Here is a 27,103-nt window from a genome sequence, read left to right on the forward strand (position 1 = left end):
GGCTTCACAACATCTTTCCCAAATTATTTTCATTTCCAACAGCAGGTTATATATAGTATGACGGTGAGCTCCGAATATTGGCTTCACTGTGCAACAGTTGTTTTCCGGTCTCTGTGTGGAGGTTTCCGGTCCCTGTGTGGAGGTTTCCGGTTCCTGTGTGGAGGTTTCCGGTCCCTGTGTGGAGATTTCCGGTCCTTGTGTGGAGGTTTCCGGTTCCTGTGTAGAGGTTTCCGGTCCTTGTGTGGAGGTTTCCGGTCCCTGTGTGGAGGTTTCCGGTGCCTGTGTGGAGGTTTCCGGTCCTTGTGTGGAGGTTTCCGGTCCTTGTGTGGAGGTTTCCGGTCCCTGTGTGGAGGTTTCCGGTGCCTGTGTGGTTTCCGGTCCTTGTGTTTAGGTTTCCGGTCCCTGTGTGGAGGTTTCCGGTCCTTGTGTGGAGGTTTCCGGTCCCTGTGTGGAGGTTTCCGGTGCCTGTGTGGAGGTTTCCGGTCCTTGTGTGGAGGTTTCCGGTGCCTGTGTGGAGGTTTCCGGTCCTTGTGTGGAGGTTTCCGGTCCTTGTGTGGAGGTTTCCGGTTCCTGTGTGGAGGTTTCCGGTCCTTGTGTGGAGGTTTCTGGTCCCTGTGTGGAGGTTTCCGGTTCCTGTGTGGAGGTTTCCGGTCCCTGTGTGGAGGTTTCCGGTTCCTGTGTGGAGGTTTCCGGTCCCTGTGTGGAGGTTTCCGGTCCCTGCACAGAAACCCGTGGCGTCACCTTCACTCACACCCCTCCCAGTGGCGTCACTTTCACCAGTAGCGTCACCTTCCCACCCCCCCCCTCCCCCCTGTGGCGTCACCTGTCGGTCATCTTCAACATCCAATACTGGTATAATAACCGGGTAATACTGGGCGGCGTCTCCCGTGGCAGCTGTAATATTCCCAGAGAGCGACTGGGGTAATATATATTAATGAATATGTAATGTCTCCTGTGACTTCAGAGTATGGACAAGACGCCTCCAGAGCCCAACAAAGCGACAATAGTCATCACGGTACATATTAGCTCCTGGTGTAAACCTTCATCACGTCAAAATATATATATATATATATATATATATATATATATATATATATATATATATATATATATATATATATATATATATATACACGGGTTTACATATAGGCCGCGACACATGACCATTGGACGTGTGGTCACTGCGCTTATTGACCACATGTCAATAAGGGCATTGACCATCATCGTGTCTTGATTCACATTTGTTTCATCTAATGTGCGCTCAGTACTCAGGTAGTGTGTATTGAGTACACGGTTAAGGGAAGTCTAATGTTTGCGCTCATAGCCACGGCCTTGTATGGATTAGAAGCAATCGTAAAGATTGCTGCGAGATTGGCGGGCTTCAAGCAAGAGTTGTGTGAAGACAGAGGCCACAAACACCGAGCGGAAATCCCTCAGGAATGTATATTATTGGTAAGCATGTGTTGCTAGGAAGGACTTGGTGGCTGCCTTCTCGCGGGTGCCACCAGAAGGCCTTCCCCCTCCAACCAGAAGGCATCGCCTCGTACCAGAAGGCCTCCCCCTCCCACCAGAAAGCATCCCCTCCCACCAGAAAGCATTCCCATCCCACCAGAAAGCTTCCCCCTCCCACCAGAAGTCATCCCCCTCCCACCGGAAGGCATCCCCTCCCACCAGAAGGCCTCCCCTCCCACCAGAAGGCATCCCCTCCCACTAGAAGGCATCCCCCTCCCACCAGAAGGCATCCCCCTCCCACCAGAAGGCATTCCCCTTCCGTCGGAAGGCATCCCCCTCCCACCAGAAGAGACAACCAATCAGAGTAAGCTATTCCTACCCAGCTCTAGGCGTGATTTCCGGTATTGAAGTTAAGTTGTAAAAAATATTCTTTTATGCTGTCGAATTTTTTCCAATATTTTTTTGTTATTAAATTTCAGGTAAAGGTCAGCTTAGCTTTGAAACGCTAAATGAACATATGAAAATAATTTGACTCTTTCAGTTTGACAACTCTCTCTCTCGTAGTGGAAATGTCAATAACAATATATGTTACTGAGAGCAGTTCGATTTAACTGGAAACACGTTATTTGTTTACACACACACACACGCACACACACACACACACACACACACACACACACACACACACACACACACACACACACACACACACACACACACACACACACCTGTTGTGGGTGGCATCCTGGGGAATGGTCAAACACTGCATATATCCCAGGTATACTCCAGTTTCCCACAAACGCCGCAAGGCACAGCACGAGGGAAATAACCGGAAGGTTACACACGAAACTGCCGCAAAGGCAAAGAAACTTACCCCGCAAGACCACGGCAACGAGTGGGCCGGAAGGTCCCATATAGCACAAAGAAAGGGTTCACGCCCAAAGTCAAAGAAAGGGTTCACGCCCAATGTCAAAGAAAGGGTTCACGCCCAAAGTCAATGAAAGGGTTCTCGCCCAATGTCAAAGAAAGGGTTCACGCCCAAAGTCAATGAAAGGGTTCTCGCCCAAAGTCAAAGAGTGGATTCACGTCCAAACAGAGTAACCACACATAAACCTACGTACTCGGGGTCATAGAGTCACAGTGAAGAAGACAAGAAGCCAAACTGGCGTAAGGTAACAATTAACAGAGTACATCAAGGATCGGTCTGATCACGGGTTCTCATTTAAGTGAATGAATGACCCATTTACAGGAGTCACGTTCTATGTGTCGATGTCTGCAGACCGCGCACAATTAACGAGAAGAGATGAAACCGACGAGGATTGTAAGATTTTCCAAGATTATTGAGACAAGCTACAGAGTTGGCTTCTGAAGTTCAACACCAGCAACTGTAAGGTGATGGAAGTGGAAACAAGCGACAGGAGATCAAAAGAATTGTACATAATGAAGGCAAACTACCTCCCAGTACAGTCTACACAGCACCGCTCCTGTGCCAGGTAAGTCCACTACGGGCTCACCATAGCCCGTGCTACTTGTAACTATTTGTTCCAAGTAGCTGAATCTTAAACAACAACTACCTCCCAGTAACGACTAGCGAAACAGACCTGGGAGCGGACACAACGCCAAGCGTAACTCCGGTAGCACGTATAAATAGGATAACATTTGCAGCATACTAGCCAAAGTCTGAACATCATTCAGGAACCTTAATAAGTAAACATTTAATTATAGGTACACCACCTTCGTGAGACCAGTGTTAGAGTATGCCGCCCTATCGTCGAGCCCCCATGTTAAAAACAACAATAACATGAAACTCGGAAAGGTCAAGAAGTTTGTAACGAGGTTCGTGCCAGAACTGCAAGCGATGTAGTACAAAGAAAGAATGAAAGAACTAGACTTGACGTCGCTAAAAAAAAGAGAAAAAAAGAGAGAGGGGTGCATGATAGAGACATGTAAAACATTTAGGGAGATGGCATGTGAAAAAAAAGAGTAAATGTTCGCAGTGAATTGGAACACAAGAAGAGGGCATTGCGAGGAAGCTTGACCAAGAGATGGCTATAGCGAAGTTAGGAAGTTCTCTTTTAGCGTACGAGTTGTGGGAAATTGGAATGAACGGGAGGATGAGGAGGAGGAGGAGGAGGTTGTAGAAGAGAACTCCACTCATGATTTGAAAAGTTGATATGACAGAAATATGTCACGAGTCATTACATTCGACAGCTAAAAGGCGGGGGTACGAGAGCTAAAACTCGATTCTTTGGGTACAAATAGGTAATTATACACGTATTTTGTGTCTCAAGATAAGGAAATGTTATTACCCACGCTATTGTGGGTTATATATATATATATATATATATATATATATATATATATATATATATATATATATATATATATATATATATATATATTAGTATATTTTGGTAGCAGTCTTTCCTGTAGACATATATTATTAAATGTGACCGAAAAAGTAAGATTAATAATTCTAACACGAATTTTCTCAATTTTTCGTACATTTCTTTTCACTGTTGGTGGTAATTCAAAAATCAATTCTCCAAAAAATAAAAATGAATTTTGGAGAATTGATTTTTTAATTACCACCAACAGTTATTAATCTTACTTTTTCGGTCATATTTTATTTAATAATATATATATATATATATATATATATATATATATATATATATATATATATATATATATATATATGTATATATGTATATATGTATATATATATATATATATATATATATATATATATATATATATATATATATATATATATATATATATATATATATATATAATAAAAAAACACTGATCCAAGTATGCGGAAAAACCCACATGTGAAAAATAGAGAATGATTAACGAGTTTTCTGCTACATCGGTTTCATCAGAGCAAAGTAGAATGTTCATTCTACTTTGCTCTGATGAAGGCGATGTAGCCGAAAACGCGTTAAGCACTCCTTATTTTTCACATGTGGTTTTTCCGCATATATATATAAAGTAAGCATGTTTTCCTGCAGGATTGAGGTGTTAGCTCTTGGACCCCGGCATTCTAACTGTCGGTTGTCTAATGTACAGTCTCATGACCTATTTTCCCTCTTATCGTATCTACTGCAAATAGGCAAAACCATCAATAATCGCTGACCAATTTGGATGCAGATTAAACCACATTTGAACGCTTTAATTTGGGTCTTCTATTGCTGCTGAAGAAGATCCAAATGGGTTTGAGTTCTAGCAATATTTTTCCACCTTTCAAATGTGATTTATTCTGTACCTTCTAAATATTTTTCTCCCACACACACACCTCCCTAGGATGTAGCCCATATCAGCTATCTACTAGGTACCTATTTACTGCTAGGTGAACAGGTACATCAGGTGAAAGACGCTTTGCCTATGTGTGTCTCCTGAGCCCTTATCCGCGCGGGCGTTGTGTGTGTGTGTGTGTGTGTGTGTGTGTGTGTGTGTGTGTGTGTGTGTGTGTGTGTGTGTGTCATTCCAAGATTATTTTTCACAAATGTTTTCGCCAAAGCGTTATATAAGGAGCGGGAAGTTAGTGCGTGTTTAGTATTCAGGAGCGGCCGCCTCTTGCCTAAAGCAATAAAACCTGAGCGGAATTGGGTTAAAGAACGGTGAAGTTTTGTAACTTTCCCCAGACGAGGGTTAGACTAACACTGAGCTGCCGAGGATGACAAGCCAGGCTAGTTTGTTCAGGTTGTTCATCAGGTTCTTCCCGTTGTTCATTAGTGATGATGGGGGGGGGGGGTAACCCGACTGGCAACTTATAGGCGCATGCGTGCGTGCGCAAGCGCTTGTGTTGTGGTTTGTGAATCGGTATATCGAAGTCGCTCAACCCCCCCCCCCCCCAAATGGCCCAATTGCACTAGGTAGCCAGAGACCAGAAGTTCGTTTTCATTGACATAATTCACTTTATATGAGAGAACACGAACTCTAATTGTTCCAGATAAGGCCTTAATTGTCTTAATTGTTTTCTTAATTAAGGCTTAACGGGCCTTAATTGTTTTCGTAAGGTCTCACCTCACGTTCAATAGAGAACGTAAGGTGAGATCTTACAATACCCCACCACTAGGCGTCAGACCCAAATAATTAGTAAAAATTAACTTTGCAGAGTTGATTTTAAATCTTCCTACATCAGTGAAGAAAAAACATAAGGAATATATATATATATCAGAATATATAAACATAAGGAATATATATATATATATATATATATATATATATATATATATAGATATAGATATATATATATATATATATATATATATATATATATATATATATATATGTAGATGCAGAATGCTCACTAGTGAGTCCCAAGGCAAGGTTGATGAAGATTTTACCGCCTTAGAGTTTAAAAGGATTGTGAGCTGACGAACGGACTGCGTGTGAAGTGTTCTTATACTGTTATTAGTGATTTGTAGGAGAAAGAGGAGTACCACCGAGTACTCCTCTTTGTGTAGGTCATACAGGTGACGGTATGTGTGTGTATAATATATATATATATATATATATATATATATATATATATATATATATATATATATATATATATATATATATATATATATATATATACACTCACATACATACATATACATACATTTATCAATGACCCTATAGTTTTCTTCGTAAATACATAGTTTGGCTGTTTTTTCATGGCCAATTGGCCATGTTCGGTACGGTGTTTAAATGATAGCGCCGCTGCTGTGGTGGTGCAAGACATATTGCCGGTGACGGTATGTGTTGAGGATTTCTCCGGTTGCATTAGCAAATCCTCTGTGGCTGCATTAGCCAGCATATTGGGAGATCTCTCGGCCCAGGTACACGGGCACCACTAAGCCAGCCTTTGAGCAACTTCTGGTGATGTATTCACCTGGTGGGGAGGGGGGTCACCACTCTTGGTCTCGTCTTCCTGTTCATCTTGAACTCTGCTTAACAATGGTTCATCTATTGTGTATATGTGTGTGTGTGGTGTGTGGAAAAAAAAGTAGTTAGTAAGCAGTTGATTGACAGTTGAGAGGCGGGCCGAAAGAGCAGAGCTCAACCCCCGCAAGCACAACTAGGTGAATATATATATATATATATATATATATATATATATATATATATATATATATATATATATATATATATATATATATATTGGGGTGATATATCTCTGGTGCAATTGTAGGGACCCACAGCCTCGAAGAAGAAAATAATGAGTACTTAGAGAAGACCCTGTGGATTTTCCCTGAACACTTTAATCTTTTCTTCTCCCGCCACCCCCCTATTATTTTTGCTCGACTACTTAGGTGGTCGTGAGTTCGAGGCTCCTGTGGTACAAGTGAAGGGAATGTATAATTTGAACATACATTATATACTCAGGGAAAAAATTGTATAACTTGATAACTTAAATATAATTGTAGGGTATTAATTATTTAAAAATGCCAATAATAAACGCATTATGCCAGTGATGAAAGGTTGGTGGAAATCACATTAATCCTGCGCTGTCATTTTTTGTCAGGGTTGTGGTAATTAGTGGGGGAGGGTTTGGGGACCTGGTGGGCGGTGATGGGAGGTCTGGGAAGGTGGTAGAGATGAGAGAAAAGGATAAAACAGGAGGGGAAAGTAAGAGAGAGAGAGAGAGAGAGAGAGAGAGAGAGAGAGAGAGAGAGAGAGAGAGAGAGAGAGACCGAGAGAGAGAAAGAGAGAGCGAGAGAGAGGGGTGGTATATAGTAGACAAAGGGGGCGCGGGAAAGGGGTAGATTAAGACGAAACGAAACTTAAATAGGGAGAGAGGAGAGATTGGAATGAATGATAAAGGGGGAGTGGAGGGAGAGGGGGGCAAAGAAAGATACGTAGATAAGCTTGAGTGTGCACGACTCCCTCGCCAGAATGAATTTGCTGCGCCGACCAGTGCCACAGCACGCGAGAGTTGGTGGCACAGCAGGTGCCATCTCTGGAGCGAACTTCCTGGCACTGGGCACCACCACCACCTCCCGCTACATTACCCAGTAGTCGCTCCTCGCCGGATATGTGTATATTTGGCACCATTTTGGACTTGGGAGAGCCTCTTGGCTCGCTAGCGATTAGCATCCCCGGCCGAGCGAATGCCAAGCAGTTTACGTATCGTTTGTAGTCTGGGAAAACAGATAACCTGGAATTGCTTGTGTGTGTGTGTGTGTGTGTGTGTGTGTGTGTGTGTGTGTGTGTGTGTGTGTGTGTGTGTGTCTGTGTGTGTGTGTGTGTGTGTGTGTGTGTGTGTGTGTGTGTGTGTGTGTTTGTGTTTGTGTGTGTGTGTGTGTGTGTGTGTGTGTGTGTGTGTGTGTGTGTGTGTGTGTGTGTGTCTGTGTGTGTGCGTGTGTGTGTGTATTTTTTCGCTTTGCCGCGGTCCCATGCTGGCTTAGAGTGTAGACGTGTTCCATGGGTTCAAGTGCCTGGACTCCGGATCTTCCTAGGGTTGCCGTTTCGACATCACTGAGGTGCAAATTATACCGTTTCACACGCACGCACGCACGCACACACACACACACACACACACACACACACACACACACACACACACACACACACACACACACACACACACACACACACACACCCGACCTCCACCCACATTCCCACCCACTCCATAACACTGAATTTTTTTAACACAATGATGAAATAATTGAAAAATGAACAGTGAACAATAACAATGAACACTGAAAGAGTTTTTTCAGTGTCAGAGTAGTTAATAAATGGAATACACTAGGAAGTGAATAATGGAGGCTGACTCCATACACAGTTTCAAATGTAGATATGATAGAGCCCAGTAGGCTCAGGAACCTGTACACCAGTTGATTGACAGTTGAGAGGCGGGACCGAAGAGCCAGAGCTCAACTCCCTGCAAGCACAACTAGGTGAGTACTGAGATCTCTGGCAATAGGGGTGTTCAGGAAGAGCCTGAAGGTTTGGCACACGAACGCCGACGGAGTTACAAAGAAAGTAGAAGAAATTAAAGAAAGAGTAAGTGGATATGTCCCAGATTTGATTAGCAATTGTTGAAACAAAAATAAATGATATGATCTCTGATGCAATATTCCCAGGGGTGGGGGGGGGGGGGAATATTGCATCAGTTCACTACTGAGCCTGAACAGCTCCCATAGCTAGATAAGGAAGCAGCCCCCTGATGAGAAACTACTAAATATTGAGGTAACAACAGAGGAATTAAGAATACAACTAGCATCACTAGATGTAACTAAAGCTGCTGGGCCAAATAGAATATCACCGATGCATGTTAAAAAAAAAGCAGCAATATGGCTGGCGTTATATATGTGAGGTCAGTCGTAGAGGCTTGACATAGGTGAGGCCTCTTAAGACTAGAACAACCCCAGTTCCAGTCTTAGAGGCCTGGAAGAACTAAGGGCTGTTCCAGGCCCATCGTGGAACCCCCATCTAAAAAAACCCACATAAGGATGATCGAAAAGGTGCAGAAGTTTGCAACAAGACTCGTCCCAGAGCTGCGAAGGGATGAAATACGAAGACAGACTGAAGAAACTAAACCAGACGACGTTAGAAGGGGGGACATGATACAGACATATACAATACTAGTGGGATTGACAAGGTGGAAACAGAGTAAATGTTTACAATGAATAACGATAGAACAAGGGGACACGGATGGAAGCTTGAGACACAGATGTGTCATAGAGATGTTAGAATGTTTTATTTTAGCGTAAGGATAGTGAGTAAATGGAATGACCTAAAGGAGCAGGTTGTAGAGGCTAACTCCATGCATAACTTTAAATGCAGGTATAGTAGAGAAATATGCCAGAAGTCATTGCATTAGACAACCAAGGGCTAGAAAAGCGGGGTCCAAGAGGCAGAGCTCGATCGTGTAGGCACAAAGAGGTGAGTAGACGAAGTTGTATCGAACAGTGTACGAAAATTAATATCATCGTGCAGGCTGAGCCAAACTCACTTTATTATTCAAGGTATAATTAAATTTGTGCTGGATTTAACTCTATACCGATATGCTGGTTATTACTTTATATTAATGTAATTTAAAACTTTGATCCTAGTTACACTCCGCCCTTCCATCAGCACTTCTGTTGACCGCTTTCTTATTTAACACCAGTGATACTAGCACCAGTCATATATAACACCAGTGATACTAGCACCAGTCATATATAACACCAGTGATACTAGCACCAGTCATATATAACACCAGTTAAATAACTGAGCAGGTTGGCGGGTGAAGTAGGTGATGAAGGGAGTACATGATGACGTGGGAGGCTGGACATGGGGCTGCGGGCGGCGGCGAGGGGTTATGTAGTGGGGGGTGAAGCTCCCTTTATGACAGGTGGCGCTGTGAAGTCTCTCTCGCTTCTGTATCTCTAGTGCTCTGGACCCCCTCTCTATCGTGTCTCTTAGTGCTCTGGACCCCCTCTATCGTGTCTCTAGTGCTCTGGACCACCTCTCTATCGTGTCTCTTAGTGCTCTGGACCCCCTCTCTATCGTGTCTCTAGTGCTCTGGACCCCCTCTCTACCTTCATTTGCTGTATTGCTGACGAAACACTTACTTAAGGATCGGCTCTTATCGTTATTTTAGTGTTGTGATGTTTGTGTTGAGCATATCGCTGTGACACCCACCTCGCTCTCACCTGAGGGTCGTGCGTTAGTAGATCGTGGACAGAGATCGCTACGTTACTACACACCACTAATCAACACTGTTTTAAATGCTACTCTGAAGGTGATGACGAATACTCTTGATGGAAGATGTTCCAATCTGGTATTATGTAGAGGTGAAGGCTGGCTGTGGTGAGGTCTAGTCGAGGTTCTCAGTCTTCATCGTGGACTCATCCGCTCATCACACTAGTGAGGAATCTAGCTAATGCGATCCACTTTCTCTTATTTCCGCAAGTTGCATCGTTAGGAAGAGGAGACTCAGCCAGGAGCTTTATGATAATTATAGCGCCAGTTCCCGCCCAATATTTCCCACTTTACCATTTAACAGAATTTTAAGAATTCATTTATATACTAATAATTGTTCTTTTATTCCATTAATTCGTATTTTCCACCCCCATGTAGCCGGGACTGAAGTGTTATGGGTGAAGCTGAATACACTACTGGGATGTGTCAAAAGGCCATTAAGACTCCATCTGCCTGAAGAACGTTCGTGAATGAGTCCTCGTTGGCGCGACTTTTCCGTTCAGGCGACCGCTTCGTCGGGGAAGCCGTCGCTGGAGATCCACTACCTAGCACATGCTGCCTTCTCATCTTCCCTCAAGCAGAGAGTGTTCACATTTTAGCTCGGTGGTCGTGTCAGGGGGCCCACTGGCGGTAGTCTGGGGACACCGGGCGAGTCCCCCGCCACCGGGGGACTCGCCCGGTGGCGGCGCTAGCTAGGAACGCCGCTACCATGCACACATACACGACAGGAAGAAATAGATGGAATTCGTCAAAATTACGGCGCTTTTCCTCTCGCTTAAATAAGTCGCATTTGTGACGGATCGGCCTGTTCGGTTATGCCCGCGACCTGTTGGGTGTGTGAGGAGCGTCCAGGGCGGACTATACGCTTCACCAGAGTAATATGTATCGAGGGTTGTAGACGGTTATCGAGCTGCTGGTGGCGTGGTATTTGCTACTCTCGTAAACCTGGAGGTTATTGGAGCTCGCAGAACTCTCCGCTTTAGTTACAGAATTATACACTCTGGCTACGTTATGGAGGATGGTGGTGGTTGGGGGGGGGGGTCCGGTGTTGTTGGTGGGAGGGGGGAGGAGGAGGTGCTTGAAATCGAACAGCATTATTGGTTAACAGGTAGTTTGTTGCTCCTCGATCCTCCCCCCCCCCCCCCCCCACCATTCTCTCTCTCTCTCTCTCTCTCTCTCTCTCTCTCTCTCTCTCTCTCTCTCTCTCTCTCTCTCTCTCTCTCTCTCTCTCTCTCTCTCTCTCTCTCTCTCACAAAATTGTCATTGGGATCTATTACATTTGAGGAGCTGCATAAGATTCACAAACTTCAAGATTTCATTGCATTATTTTCCTATTCATATTATTTTCTACCACAGACGTAGCCATACATTTACAATGCTAACTAGCATATATACGTTTTCTTGTCTTCCACGGAGAGAAGAAAATGAAAAAATTTTGGTTTTCATATATGTATTTTTTATATTATATAAGAAAAGATTTGCTTTATATATAAACCAAATATATAGTATATATATATTTATTTATATTTAGTATAATAAGTATAATACACTCTATAATTATTCACTTCTTTTTCTTCACCTCGAAAAACGAACATGACTTTTGGAGAATTCCTCTTCCAACTAAACCCTGATGCAAGAGCACCAGTTGAAGGGATAGAAGCCCTAAACCAGAAAATAGTTAATACAGAATATATGCTGTCATTTTATAAAATGACATATATATAAGAAAACCTGCTGCCAGTATACAATATATATATATATATATATATATATATATATATATATATATATATATATATATATATATATATATATATATATATATCACCTCATTATGTCCGGTCGTGATGGTCAAGTGGATTAAGGCGTCTTGTACATACCAGTTGCGTTGCTCCTGGGAGTATGGGTTCGAGTCACTTCTGGGGTGTGAGTTTTCAGTTGCATATTGTCCTGGGGACCATTCAGGCTTGTTCACATTTGTGTTCCTCACGTGTGCCCCAAAGAATGAGGTGATTTGGTAAAATGCTATGCCCAAGATTACTATCCGAGTGCCGGCGGTGGGGTGGTTCAAATAGCCTCGGCTATCACCTCATTATGTCCGGTCGTGATGGTCAAGTGGATTAAGGCGTCTTGTACATACCAGTTGCGTTGCTCCTGGGAGTATGGGTTCGAGTCACTTCTGGGGTGTGAGTTTTCAGTTGCATATTGTCCTGGGGACCATTCAGGCTTGTTCGCATATATATATATATATATATATATATATATATATATATACATATATATATATATATATATATATATATATATATATATATATACATATATATATATATATATATATATATATATATATATATATATATAATTATTATTATACATAAATGTATGTTTCTGGTAAATGAGAGAATTAACGATGGGGAAAACTTGCCAACAATAGTGAGCCATTTCATGCTTGACGCGAAATAATTGTTTCCCGCCGTGAATCATGGCACCATATTTGGCTCATCAGGTTTTGACTGATAACATTGGCAAGCGCCACGAATTAGTTATCCCATTTGTTGCTTTCACCGGCGATGAACCCGGTGTGTTTTCAGTTAGGAATTTCTAGGATATTAAATCCAGTTGATTGTAGCCTACTGTTTATATAGTATATATATATATATATATATATATATATATATATATATATATATATATATATATATATATATATATATATATATATATACTACCGAAGGTATGTTCTGGTATATACTACCTAAAGTATTTGCCGGTATATACAAACTAAAGGTATGTGTTTTGATATATCAGAAGGTAGTTATCTTCCCCTCTCCTCCCTACCCCTCCTCCCCTTTTTTTTTATCTGCCCTTTTCTCCAAGAAAGAGTCAATTGAATCTTTATAGCTTGCTCTTGTACTCTTTTAGCTTGTATATATTTTTCGATTTTCGTAACGAGTTAGTGAAGATAACTTCATTCCCTGCCATTTGCTGGAGGTAAACTCTTAAGAGCCACTTATTAGGATATTATGGAAGTTTGTCCAGGTCTTCTATTGCTTAAATATTCCCATATCCACTGTAGAATATTCTAAATTCTCCACTTACTGTATGTGTTGAGATCTTGACCCGTCCCTTGGCCTTTTTCTTATTAAAACCCAGGCGCCGTATCCTTCGTGTGTCTGTGTTGTATCGCAAATATTCTGTGAAACAACTAACAGAAAATCTCATTCTGTCCACGTTGGGACTCAATTTAATCACCACAGATCAATACCCGACTAATTTTGATATGTCAGGAGTTCAACGTAAATGAGAGATGCGGCGGGTTTAGTAGTTAAGGCTGCAGTGTAACAGGTTATCTGCGTGGTGGTGATGTTCCCTGGGGGCAGGTTGTCCCTGCCTCCAGGGACCAGGGACAGGACCAGGGTTGTTCCTGCCCCTCAGGCTGTGGGGCAGGAACGTCCTCTGACCGGGAAGGGAAATACATGCAGGAAGTTGCCTGCTTATCAAGTCATGACTCGGCATTTGAGTATTCAATGAACTTGATTAACTTTAACGGGTTTCAATGCTACACTTGAACCAGCATGTGTGTGTGTGTACTCAGCTATTTGTGTCTGCAGGATCGAACATTGACTCTTGGATCCCGCCTTTCGAGCGTCGGTTGTTTACAGTAATGACTACGGTCCTATTTCCCGATCATACCTAGTTTTAAAATTATGAATAGTATTTGCTTCCACAACCTGTTCCTTAAGTGCATTCCATTTTCCCACTACTCTCACGCTAAAAGAAAACTTCCAAACATCCCTGTGACTCATCTGAGTTTCCAGCTTCCACCCATGTCCCCTCGTTCTGTTACTATTCCGTGTGAACATTTCGTCTATGTCCACTCTGTCAATCCCCCTGAGTATTTTATACGTTCCTATCATGTCCTTCCTCTCCCTTCTTTTTCCTAGTGTCGTAAGGCACAGTTCCCTCAGGCGCTCCTCATACCCCATCCCTCGTAACTCTGGGACGAGTCTCGTTGCAAACCTCTGAACCTTTTCCAGTTTCCTTATATGCTTCTTCAGATGGGGATTCCATGATGAGGCGGCATACTCTAAGACTGGCCTCACGTAGGCAGTATAAAGCACCCTAAATGCCTCCTTACTTAGGTTTCTGAATGATGTTCTAACTTTCGCCAGTGTAGGGTACGCTGTTGTCGTTATCCTATTTACATGGGCTTCAGGAGATAGATTAGGTGTTACGTCCACGCCCAGGTCTCTTGCGTCGTCATAGGTAGGCAGGTCCCCTTCATTGTGTACTGTCCCTTTGGTCTCCTGTCACCTAGTCCCATTTCCATAACTTTACATTTGCTCGTGTTAAACTCCAGTAGCTATTTCTATGACCATCTCTGCAACTTGTTCAGGTCCTCTTGGAGGATCTTGCAATCCTCATCTGTCACAACTCTTCTCATCAACTTTGTGTCATCCGCGAACATCGACATGTAGGACTCTACGCCTGTAAACATGTCATTAACAGGATGTAACAAACATGTCGTGTGTGTGTGTGTGTGTATATGCTATTTGTGTCCGCAGAATCGAGCGTTTGGCTATTGGACCCCGCATTTCAAACCAATCTATTCTTCCTCTATTATATCTACTACATATATTTCTATCACACACGCAGGCGCGCACACATCCCCAGGAAGCAGCCAGTAGCAGCTGTCTAACTCCCAGGTACCTATTTACTGCTAGGTGAACAGAGGCATCAGGGTGAAATAAACTGGCCATCTGTTTCCGTCTCCGTCGGGAATTGAACCCGGACCATTAGGACTACGACCCTCAAACGCTGTCCACTCAGCCACGACCCCAAACGCTGTCCACTCAGTCGCGAGACCGCCTATGTGTGTGTGCGTGCGTGTGCGTGCGTGAACAATTATAAAATCCTAATATAATAAGGCTCTGAAGGTTTCGAACCTGGGCCTCCAAAGCAGAAGTTCAGTAGTCTATCCTTCTCGACTCTAATTCACTTCTTTGAAAGATGTCTTTAAATCTGGTATTGTGTATTAGTTCATACATACACATAACTACATTAACCCACCATGACATACACCAAGCACTTCACACACACACACACACACACACACACACACTCACACACACACACACACACACACACACACACACACACACACACACACACATAGATATGATAGAGCCCAGTAGGCTCAGGAATCTGTACACCAGTTGATTGACAGTTGAGAAGCGGGACCAAAGAGCCAGAGCTCAACCCCCGGAAGCACAAATAGATGAGTACACACACACACACACACACACACACACACACACACACACACACACACACACACACACACACACACACACACACACACACACACACACACCTAAAGCACTCAGAATCCTACGACGTGAGAATCCGGAACTCATGCTCGGCGTGGCGGAATTTAAGTCGCTGCACCGTAACAAATTTGAATTTGTTTTTGTACCAAGCCTGGTCGAGGACCGGGCCGCGGGAACGTTGAGCCTCGAAACCATCGCAAGGTAACCCAAGTTGTGTTACTTTCTGATTGCTTATGCCTCCAAGGTATAGAAAATGTCTACTGTTCGCCCTCAAACTTTGCTTTGACCTTTGTCTAAACAACTTGTCCTCTTAAAAATAACGTCGCTTTTGGCCGTTTACCAGTATGGCCGAAAGTGGACGTAATTTGAAAAACAAAAAAAAAATTAAAATAAATTTTGGGATTTTTTTTTCAACAACAGTAAGTTAAAGGTCCTCTGATAGGTTAGGTGGGCAGGAAATTCTCATAAAGTTTCAAAACGTTATGAAAACCGTTAATTGAAAGTTTCCTCTCCTAACCTTACCGAGTAAGCCGGACGACTCAAACAGAAAACGGGACAGTACGTCAGTTTTGTGAGTCGATTTCATTTGGTCTAAGACGTCTTGAAGGTACCTTAAAGCTACCGACTTTTACCAATACAAATAATAATATAATTATTAAACAAATATTGGGAAGAACACGGTACAATGGTTGAATGTTTATTTTTATGTTTATATCAAATGCATATTGAAGCCATTAGTACGCTGAGCACATCAGCCATGTGTCACACCTCTAGATAGAGAGTCGGCAGGTTACAATATCCTCAAAGGCGTCTTCCCTCAGCTGTCTTGAGGCTCAGTTCCAAGCTGAGGGGAACAAGTCATTGTCAATACTGTGGAGGCACAATCACTCGGGGAAAACCCCACTTGCATCCAGAAACAAAAAACTGTTACTTTTGTAATTACCGAAGTGCGTTCCTAAAATGACAAAAAGTCGTATTTCTCCGTTTTCTTTATCATAAAGTCTGTTAGGACAGTTTCTAACGGTACGGTGACCACAGTTTGTGGAGCTGTGGTCACCCAGGCGACCTTGCTGTGGTCTTGCTCTTGGAAGGGGGGGGGGAGAGGCTGCCTCGCTGAGAACCTTCATTTCCGGCTGGATTAATCAAAATTTTTTGTGTTATTTCAGCTTGTATAATGAGCTTTAGAAGCCGGTGTGTCGCTGGGGTGTGGAGGGATTTGGGACGCACACGCACGCGCGCGCGCGCGCACACACACACACACACACACACACACACACACACACACACACACACACACACACACACACACAGACAGTGTGTGTATGGGGTATGGTCAGTCGGGTGGGCATGCTGTGGGGTATGGTCAGCCGGGCTGGGCATGCCGTGGGGTATGGTCAGCCGGGTGGGCATGCCGTGGGGGTATGGTCAGCCAGGCTGGGCATGCCGTGGGGTATGGTCAGCCGGGCTGGGCATGCCGTGGGGTATGGTCAGCCGGGCTGGGCATGCCGTGGGGTATGGTCTGCCGGGTGGGCATGCCGTGGGGTATGGTCAGCCGGGCTGGGCATGCCGTGGGATATGGTCAGCCGGGCTGGGCATGCCGTGGGGTATGGTCAGCCGGGTGGGCATGCCGTGGGGTATGGTCAGCCGGGCTGGGCATGCCGTGGGGTATGGTCAGCCGGGCTGGGCATGCCGTGGGGTATGGTCTGCCGGGTGGGCATGCCGTGGGGTATGGTCAGCCGGGCTGGGCATGCCGTGGGGTATGGTATACAGGATGGTTCCACTAAACCTTGATTTCAGATTGTTCGGACCATATATGTTGTTTATTTAGGGTGTACTAACTTGCGCTGTGGTATGCTCGGCTAGGTTAGGTTAAATTAAGTTAGTATGGATAAGGATTTTGTAGGTTTCGGTAAGGTTAGGTTTGGGTAGGGTTAGGTTTCGCTAAGGTTAGGTTTCGGTAAGCTTAGGTTAGGTTTGAGTGAGGTTAGGTTAGGGTTTAATAACCGTTGACGAACCGTTACTGCATCCGCTATCACAGGGATGTAAACTTGTCATATTTACCATTGCATCATTATAATTTCAATAATGATATTCAAGCCTGAAGTGAATAAAACATTTTCATATGAATTTACATACTCGCAGAATTCTGGGACCCTTTTCTCTACCTGTGGCTCTTTGTGTCTAGCTCCTGGCACTAGGTTCTGGTCCATCGGCAAAGAGACAACAAAGCATATTTTCACACTATAGTCCTTCGGGGATCAAACTCAGACCCGTAGAATGCTTGCTGTTAAGAGCCGTGACGAAGACAAACTTGTTCTCTCACCCGAGTTTAGCGCCTTCACTGGAGCACTATGGCTGTGTGAGTGTGATGATCCTCTGGCTTCCATCATGGTGGTGTTCCATGGAAGGGTTTACAAGGATAATACAGGTTAGGTTAGGTTAGGCTGGACTAATTGAGTTGGATAAAGTTAGGCTAGGCTCAGGTTTGGCTAGATGAAGCTTGTCTAAGCTCTGCTAGGATTGGTGTTCCATCAACGGGTTACTATTTTCCCTCATTTTCTCAAGAAAATAAACAGGAATTGGCCCATGTATCCCGCCAGAGGAAATAATCATTTATTACGTATATGATACCCCCTTGTCGTTCTTTTATCACCCCCGTAATGAATATACATATATGAACCAACCTCAAACATATGAAAGAAATTAAATTGCCGATGTTTAGGTCCGTCCTGGACTCTCTTTATCACGCCGTGGTGACTTGATAAGGGTCCAGCACGGACCGAAACGTGGTGATAAGTTTCCAACAAGGACCGAAACGTGGTGGACGACTGGTGTTTCAAGAACACCGTGTACAGTCACACTTCCGCAGTGGTATTATCCACTTGTTTGAAAAGTGTGCTCAAATTAGTGAACAACGGTGTCTGCTGTCAGTGAACAACGGTGTTTGTGTGCAGTATCTGAACAACGGTGTGTGTCGTCATTGTATAACGGTGTATCTCCACAGAATTCATGAAAGTCTCCCCAACACAACTGTGAAGAGAGAGAGAGAGAGAGAGAGAGAGAGAGAGAGAGAGAGAGAGAGAGAGAGAGAGAGAGAGAGAGAGTGAGTTGCCAATCTGGGGTCCGGGCCAGCGTGGCCTCCCTCAGTTACTATGGACGAAGCTTTTATGGTAACAAATTAGTTTTCCACAAACTCATCATTGGACTCTTAGACGCCGGCCTAAACTCCTTTTTCTTTTCTTCACGCAAATGAAAAGACGTGTAGGTGTTTATCTTCGGGTCGACCGCAGCTCCTCGCCACATGGCTGGTTTATATTGATGTTATATTTTGGGGTTAGCAGCGTGTCTTTACTGGTTATTTTTTGGTTATTTTTTGGTTTGACTTCATTCACCGCTGGGTTGTCTTGACTGCATTGGCTGCTGAGTTGTCTTGACTGCTTGGCTGCCTTGACTGCAGGTTTGTCTTGGCTGCCTTGACTGCAGGTTTGTCTTGGCTGCCTTGACTGCTGGGTACACTAGGTACACATGAATATATATATATATATATATATATATATATATATATATATATATATATATATATATATATATATATATATATATATATATATATATATATATACTTTGCATCACGCGAGCAGAGGTCCTAGTCAGATACAGAGGTCTGGCACACTGCCACAGCTTTGTTCCGATCGGTTCCGAGACCCTCGGTTCGTGGGGAAAATGTGCATTGAAGTTTCTGAAGGAAATAGGCCACAAATTGATCGTGGCACAAAGAGAGCGAAAAGCTTCTTGTTCCAGCGCCTCAGTGTCGCAATTCAGAGGGAAAATGCCTGTTGCATCTTGGGCACGAGTCCAACTTCGGAGGAATTCGAAGAGGTGTTTGACTTTCAACACTGAGCGAAACTGTGACATTTATTGATGTATCCCGTTGGTGGGTTTTTAATTTCACTTGTAATGGTTGTGTGTGTGTGTGTGTGTATATATATATATATATATATATATATATATATATATATATATATATATATATATATATATATATATATATATATATATATATATATATATATTATATAGGAACTGCCTCGTATGGACCAATATTCCTTCTGTAGTCTTCTTAATTCCTATTTTCTCACTGGTCTTTTCCCTTCCCTGGATAAATCTCTTACCTACCTAGGCATGTGGGTTCTATTCCTGACTGCTGTGGCATTTCAGCCATTACCTCCTAATGTTTCCTCTTACACTGTGGCCTTCTGTCTCATATCCGGCATGTACTCGTGAAGAGCTGGGCCTCCTTCCAACAGGTCCGCCCTACTCTGGTTCTCCCTTTTGTATTGGAATGTATTTTGCGGCGCGATGCCAGATGTGTTCTATCGTGACACGAAGACGAATTTTCCACATCCCTTTTCCTCACGGTATTCCCGTTATTTAGGTAATAGTAAATATGTCACGGAGGACGGTACTGTATGTTGATCAGAAATGAAATAAATTCTTCCTGGATGTGCCAGTCTAGTAATAGATGTTGTGCAGTGAATGCTGGGTATTGTTACCTGCCTGTTGTTCAACGTCATGTTATCTCCCTCTCTCTTTGCGTTCTACATAAATGCAACATGTGCTCTTAACTCTTTGGCAGTTCTCCCCAGTATAAGGAGACGTTGAAGAGGTAATCTCAAGTCTTAAGTAAGTTTTGTGATTATGTCTTAATCCACGAGGAGATTCTCGTGGTACTGGCGTCTCGGCCGCTATTAGCTCCTCCAGATGTGTCCGTGTATCTGGTGGTGTTCCCTTCTTGTTCAGCGAGGCATTCTTGAGGTGGTGGCGGCCTTGTATGAGCGGGAGAAGCTCGGGTTACTGTTTGAAAACTTCTCGTTAAGGTCTTCAAACTGTTACCCGAGCTGCTCGAGGTTAGTGGGGAGTGTGTGTGTGTGTGTGTGTGTGTGTGTGTGTGTGTGTGTGTGTGTGTGTGTGTGTGTGTGTGTGTGTGTGTGTGTGTACAAATAAACCTACCTGCCTAAATGAACTTTATCAGAAACATTTATTTTATTGATAGATACATTCAACACCTATGATATACATGTGTATATTTTGAACGAAAACGTAACTTAGCGACTTCACCAGCCTAATCACGTCGTCTTATATTGAATAATATCTTGACACTGTTCAACGAAATTTTGGGCCCTGGGTAATGTGTTATTTTCAGGTTACGTAGGCCTCCGGCGTATAGAAAACGGAATGATTCCCTTCAAAGTTTGCATTGACTTTTGCCTAAGACAGTTTAGGGGAAGACGTCTTGGAGATATTTGAAGGCAACGACTCCTTAATTAGAGCTGTGACATCAATAAGTGACAGACAAGTTTTAAACAGTGTTTTACAGTTATTTATATTGTGTATCATTGTAACATTGTCGATAAACTTGAGTTTATTTATGAATGTGCAAATGTTTAACAACAGCCTTCATTCCAAAGACATCTTAAAGTTGTCTTAAGGCAAAGGCCAAAGCAAAATTGAGAATGAATAATACCCATTTTCTATATTTTGACATCATAAGCTATTATATAAAATAACATGATATAGAAAAAGTTTTCTTACAGATAGATTTAAAAAAAAATCCTCTTTAGCAAGCCTAACCTGTCCAGCTAGACTCTGCCTAAAATAAATCACGACATTGGATGAAGCAATATGGCGGAGAAAGGTACAAGAGGCAGTTAGATAAAGTAGCGAGAAGATTGGAAAAGTAAAGAGGCAATATGGAAGATAAAGAAGTTAGGAAGATAATAAGATAATGATAATGACAGGAGAAGGTGAGACGGATGAAGAGGTGACCTAGGCGAGCAGATCCACCAGTCTGGCGCGAGCCGTGGTCGGGGACGCACGCGCCACCGCCGCTCTTGCTCCTTCCTCACTGTCTATCAGCCAATATCCCCGACAACTCTCACATCTCCTCCATCTCATGGACTAGATTGTATTACCGTACAAACGACCGATAAACCCAACACGTCACAATGTAAATCTTGCGGACATTCGACGTGTTTTTGAACTTGAAATAACTTTTTTGTTTTCAAATCAAAAAGTGTTTTACGCAGATTTCTAAAGCTGTGTATAATTTGAATATTGTCAATAAACTTGGGTTTGTTTATGAATGTGTTAATATTCTAAAACACAACTCACATCATCGCTAAGTGGAGAAACCATGAACGTTGTGTGGGAGAGACTATGAACATCTGCAAGGTGCTGAGTATTGTCCTAGCAACAGTGGAGGAAAGACCATAGGATACTTTGGAGAGCCTTGAGGAGTGGTTGTGCAGGGCGTTCCTGACCTTGGGTGGTGGGGGAGAGGAGGCGTCACTCAAGGGTACTCCAGGTGTGGCACTTGAGTGCCTGCGGTGAGTGCCTACAACACAGTTATTTTATGTCAGTGGAGCAGCTAGGATGAAAAGTTTGTGTGTTTACTATTTATATATAATTTATATATATACTATTTATATGTTCTATTTGTATTTACTATTTGTGCCTGCAGGATCGACCTATTAGCTCTGGGACCCCGCCTTTCTAACCAATCTATTTTTTTCCTCTATTATATATACTATGTCTATTTTTCTCCAACATACACACACAGACAGGCAGCAGCCCGTAGCATATGTCTACCTCCGAGGTAGCTATTTTGTGCTAGGTGAACAGGTGCATGAGGGTGAAAGAAACTGCCTGTTTGTTTCCGTCTCCGAAACAAAATTTTATTATTAAATTTCGAAACAAAAGCTTATTATGTTGATTCGATATTTTTCGTAATTAGTCATCAAAGAAGAAATGTTAAGTTTTCATGCATGAATATTCCGTTTATATTAAAATATAACAAATATAATCAACTAATGTACTGTATTACCTGCCCGAGCATTATTTCTGTTTAAGTCTCCCAATATTATAGTAATGAAACCTGGGTTGCCAATCCCGTAGAGTACGTCGCGGGAGCGTGAGTACTCGCTCACGTTTATGCTCGCTGGTTGGTCACGAAGCTACTGTGGTGGCTTCGATAACTCCTCCTGACGCTGATAGGCTTTAAGAAACTCTTGGTATTAACCTATCGACGCATGTGCATGGTAAACGTCAGAGTTACTGTGCGTTTCTTTAGTTCCTTGACGTTCTGTATATAAGTTTTATATAATCTATATAAATAAAAATGGAAATGTTCATTTGTTCAAAATCGCTAATCTCCGAAAGTTCTTCACCGATTGCTTTGAAATTTTGACACAACGTTCCAATCGCATCCGAGCGGGATTTTATATAAATACTATATAGATGTCACGTCTGTGACGGGAAAAAAACATACTTTTTTGAAAAACTGTGTTTTTCATGTGAGGGAAATCTTTGAAACCTTATTACCGATTGCTTTTAAATTTTGACACAACGTTGTATTCGAATAGGCGCGTGTTTTTATATACCTACTATATACATGCCTCACCTGTAACAGAAAAAACATTTTTTTTTTTTAAACAGCGCCGTCTGTTGAACGTAAGAGCAACACACGCGCTAATCTCCGAAAGTTCTTCACCGATTGCTTTGAATTTTTACACAATGTTCCATTCGAATACCCGCATTTTTTATGTACCTACTATGTAGATGGCACACCTGTGACAGATAAAAAACATGTTTTTTTTTTAAACAGCGCCATATGTTGCACGTAATAGCAATACATGCTATAATAAATATGTTGCAATTCCATTTCAATGTTTCCGATTGCATTGATAAATTTAATTTAAATTGATTTTGATTTATTTTCATTTTCATTTAATTATTTTGTGTGACAGTGCGTTGGAATTGAGCTGTGTTGTTTACCATACCGTTTATTTCGTGAATATAGATTCTTTTTATTTTTTATTTTTTCATTTTGTTTTTTTTAACAGTTTTACTTATTTTTCTGATGGGAACATCAGATCATTTGGGAACGTATCGGAAGAGGGAGTAGGGTATGTTGGGGAGTACGAGGGGACAGGGAGTTGGTTATGGTGGGGAGGACAAGGGGAGAGAGGAGTGGGGAATGGTGGAGAAGACCAAAGGACGGGGGGAATGGTGGGGAGGCCGAGGGGATGGGGGGAGCAGGAGATGATGGGGGGACGGGGAAATGGTGGGGAAGATGAGGGGACGGAGGAATGGGGAATGGTTGGAAGGACGAGGGGACAGGGGAGGGGGGAATGGTGGGAGGGGGGGACAGGGAAGGGTTGCTGTGGCTTGAGCCACAGCAACACGTGGCCGGGTACAGCTAGTAATATAGAAATATTATTGCTTAGTTCCTGAACCTATTATTTGCCTCAAATATTTTCCCCGTATCACGCACTGACAGGTAAAGGGTCCATTACTGCCCTTAAGCTGAGCACGGGGTCCATTACCACCTACAGGCTGGGCACGAGGTCCATTACCACCTACAGGCTGGGCACGGGGTCCATTACCACCTACAGGCTGGGCACGGGGTCCATTACCACCTACAGGCTGGCCACGAGGTCCATTACCATCTACAGGCTGGGCATGGAGTCCATTACCACCAACAGGTTCGGCACGGACTGGAAAAAGTAAAAATCTTGAAGTTGTAGATGTAGATAGTGCGCTCGTAGTCCATCATGTTCTGGAGTAGTTACTTGAAGTATTCTTCCAGGTGTTGTTATATAACTGGATATCTTGCTGATATCCACCGGCGCCCTTTGTCACTTCTCTGGTTGGTTCCCACCTGCTCGGTTATCGTTTGTCGTTCTGGGCCACGACTCATCAAGATTTACCTGTCTACTTACGAAACCTCTATATCTTTTTATCGATTATGGCGTCTTTGTATTAAACGGTTTACGATCATGGAAATATCGCATCCCACACCGCACTCTATCCCTGACTGACTCATCTCATTAGTCTTGCATCGTCTGCAAACATTGATATGAAGGAGGCAATTAATATTCTTTGACATAGAAACAGGATGGGTCCTAGAGCCTACCCTTGTTGTTGTACTCCACGAGTAATCTCTCTCTCTCTCTCTCTCTCTCTCTCTCTCTCTCTCTCTCTCTCTCTCTCTCTCTCTCTCTCTCTCTCTCTCTCTCTCTCTCTCTCTCTCTCTCTCTCCACTTTGAGGTCTCTAATCTCACTCTAACCCTTGGCTTCCTCCTTGAAAGATACTCGTTACTCGAAGGACTCCTCAGATATGCAAGCCTGCTTTTCTAGTTTGAGTAGGAGGCATTCATGCGGAAATGTTTCTAGAGAGGAATTAAATAAAATGATAAGTGAGCTGCGCAGTGCTTCAGTTACCTCTTTCAAGTGTGTGTGTGTGTGTGTGTGTGTGTGTGTGTGTATGTATGTGTGTGGGCCCACGCGCGTGCATTCACTGTGTATTTGTATATGCGTTAGAGACGAAGAAATAGAGAGAGTAAATAAAATATCCTGTGGGAGTGTGTGGTGCGTGTGCCTGGGCAGTCCAGAGGTGCGGGCTCGACCCCATTGTATCGCCTCAGTGTGTCTCCTTTGTGCAGACACTCAGCAGGGAGAGAAGAAGGCCCTGGACACGGGGGTGTGTGTTGAGGGCCGGCGTCGGGGGGGGGGCTGATACAAGACATGCTTCGGTACTCTCTGCTCCATCCTGCCTCGCCATGATCTTCCCTCCATCAAGACCATTTCTTTTTCTACCTTGCATGAGGACGCCTGATATATTTCTTCCTTGCATTAGTAAGCCTGATATCCTTCTCTCCCCCTTGCATGAGGACGCCTGATATATTTCTTCCTTGCATTAGTAAGCCTGATATCCTTCTCTCCCCCTTGCATGAGGACGCCTGATATATTTCTTCCTTGCATTAGTAAGCCTGATATCTTTCTCTCCCCCTTGCATGAAGACGCCTGATATCTTATATTTGTCTTGCATAAGGACGCCTGATATCTTTGTCTCTCCCTTGCATCAGGACGCCTGATATCTTTGTCTCTCCCTTGCATAAGGACGCCTGATATCTTTCCCTCTCCCTCACATAAGAACACCTGATATCTTTCCCTCTTCCTCGCATAAGAACACCTGATATCTTTCCCTCTTCCTCGCATAAGAACACCCGATATCTTTCCCTCTTCTTCACATAAGAACGTCTGATAATATGTTAGCAAAAGCTTTTAAACACTCGCGTTGATACGAGGCCAGAGGGGGGTCAGAATTACCCAGTCCGGGGGCGTTCGTTGCTGATGCGTGCGTCTGGCCCTTTAAAGTGCACGTCTCAGGCGACGTTCGTGTGCGTCATCTTCGGGCAGGTGTCACTCTAAACGTTATCGTAAACGTTCAGTCCTCGAACGTTATCGTAGCGGAACGTTTTTTTTTCCTCTGTCCTCTGTGTGGGTCAATGTGAAGGTGGGTAGTGTGTGTGTGTGTGTGTGTGTGTGTGTGTGTGTGTGTGGGTGGGTGGTTGTAAAGTTGGTGGCTGTTTAAGGCGCTGTTGATCTTGTGTTTACTTGACTTGGTTTGAGTTGTTCCCGTGTGTGGTGCAGCTCTCTGGCGGGGCTATGCAGAGTGGGACATGTGTGTGTGATGTACACACACAGCTGTGGCTTGCTGCCTGCACACAGCTGTGGCTTGCTGCCTGCACACAGCTGTGGCTTGCTGCCTGCACACAGCTGTGGCTTGCTGCCTGCACACAGCTGTGGCTTGCTGCCTGCACACAGCTGTGGCTTGCTGCCTGCACACAGCTGTGGCTTGCTGCCTGCACACAGCTGTGGCTTGCTGCCTGCACACAGCTGTGGCTTGTTGCCTGCACACAGCTGTGGCTTGCTGCCTGCACACAGCTGTGGCTTGCTGCTTGCACACAGCTCTGGCTTACACACACCTCTGGCTTAAACACAGCTCTTGCTTTCACACACCTCTGGCTTACACACACCTCTGGCTTACACACAGAACTTTACAAGAACTTGGAACGGTTACAGGAGCTTAAAACAGGTACAAGACCTTGTAATGCAGTACAGAGGGAACTAACACGTTTACTAAAGTCTTACTCGAAGTTAATTAGAAAGAAAGTTAAGTGGAAATTGATATGCAAATTTTAGTAATTAAAGGAAATGGCGCTTTGAGTTTTACGGAAATCTGTCGGAAGTCTAGAGAGTTTTAGAAGGAAAATGGGAGGGGTGCTAATCGATGCAATAACATGGGTGTTGACTTAATTACCATGGGAGGGGGCGTTGATCATTAACATGGACGGGGCTTTGGGTCTGTTCATGAGATGGGCGCCGTGGGCGGGATGGCCGCTGTGGGTGGGCATCCCACCGTGGGTGTGTTGCCCACCGTGGGTGATATAGCCTCCATTGGAGAGATATGTGATGAATTTCGTTCATACGGTCCGCCATTCCTGGCTTTTGTTGTCCAGAGGTGAATGTTAGCACACACACACATTGGCCCACTGCACAACCACTAGACACGATAGATAGCGAGAAAGGAAAGCCGGACCGAATCAGTGACTCACCCGTGACGCAGGACAAGGATTTACCTTGATAAGACGACAGCCGCGTGTGTGGGGCTGGTCTCCCTGAGTCTAAGGGCGCCCCAGCGGGATTTGGGGAGGGCGGGTGACGGGTGACCGAGGTCGGTCTGCCTGGAGAGGAAGGGAGAGAGGTGCTCACTTGGGAAAGAGAGGCGA

At 43.7% G+C, this 27,103-nt stretch overlaps 1 protein-coding gene across 1 annotated transcript; it reads right to left on the reverse strand.

Moving 5' to 3' along the window:
- Nucleotides 1-83: 83 nt before the first annotated feature.
- LOC123761580 (uncharacterized) lies at nt 84-26,728 on the reverse strand. The gene is made up of 3 exons (XM_069330242.1): nt 26,635-26,728; nt 23,803-24,025; nt 84-717 (listed from the first exon to the last, which is right to left on the reverse strand). Exons 1-3 carry the CDS (start codon nt 26,726-26,728, stop codon nt 84-86), a joined length of 951 nt encoding a protein of 316 aa, XP_069186343.1.
- Between the last annotated feature and the right edge of the window lie 375 nt (nt 26,729-27,103).

Source organism: Procambarus clarkii, chromosome 24 (assembly GCF_040958095.1).
Source record: "Procambarus clarkii isolate CNS0578487 chromosome 24, FALCON_Pclarkii_2.0, whole genome shotgun sequence".
Lineage (NCBI taxonomy): Eukaryota > Metazoa > Arthropoda > Malacostraca > Decapoda > Cambaridae > Procambarus > Procambarus clarkii.

Excerpts from the sequence above, each read along its gene's own strand:
- LOC123761580 (XM_069330242.1), bottom strand. The coding sequence starts at position 26,728 with ATGCCCACCCACAGCGGCCATCCCGCCCACGGCGCCCATCTCATGAAC. Across the intron at positions 24,026-26,634 it reads GATCAACGCCCCCTCCCATG|TCCGTGCCGAACCTGTTGGT; the intron begins GTAATTAAGTCA and ends TACTTTTTCCAG. Across the intron at positions 718-23,802 it reads AATGGACCCTTTACCTGTCA|GGACCGGAAACCTCCACACA; the intron begins GTGCGTGATACG and ends GTTTCTGTGCAG.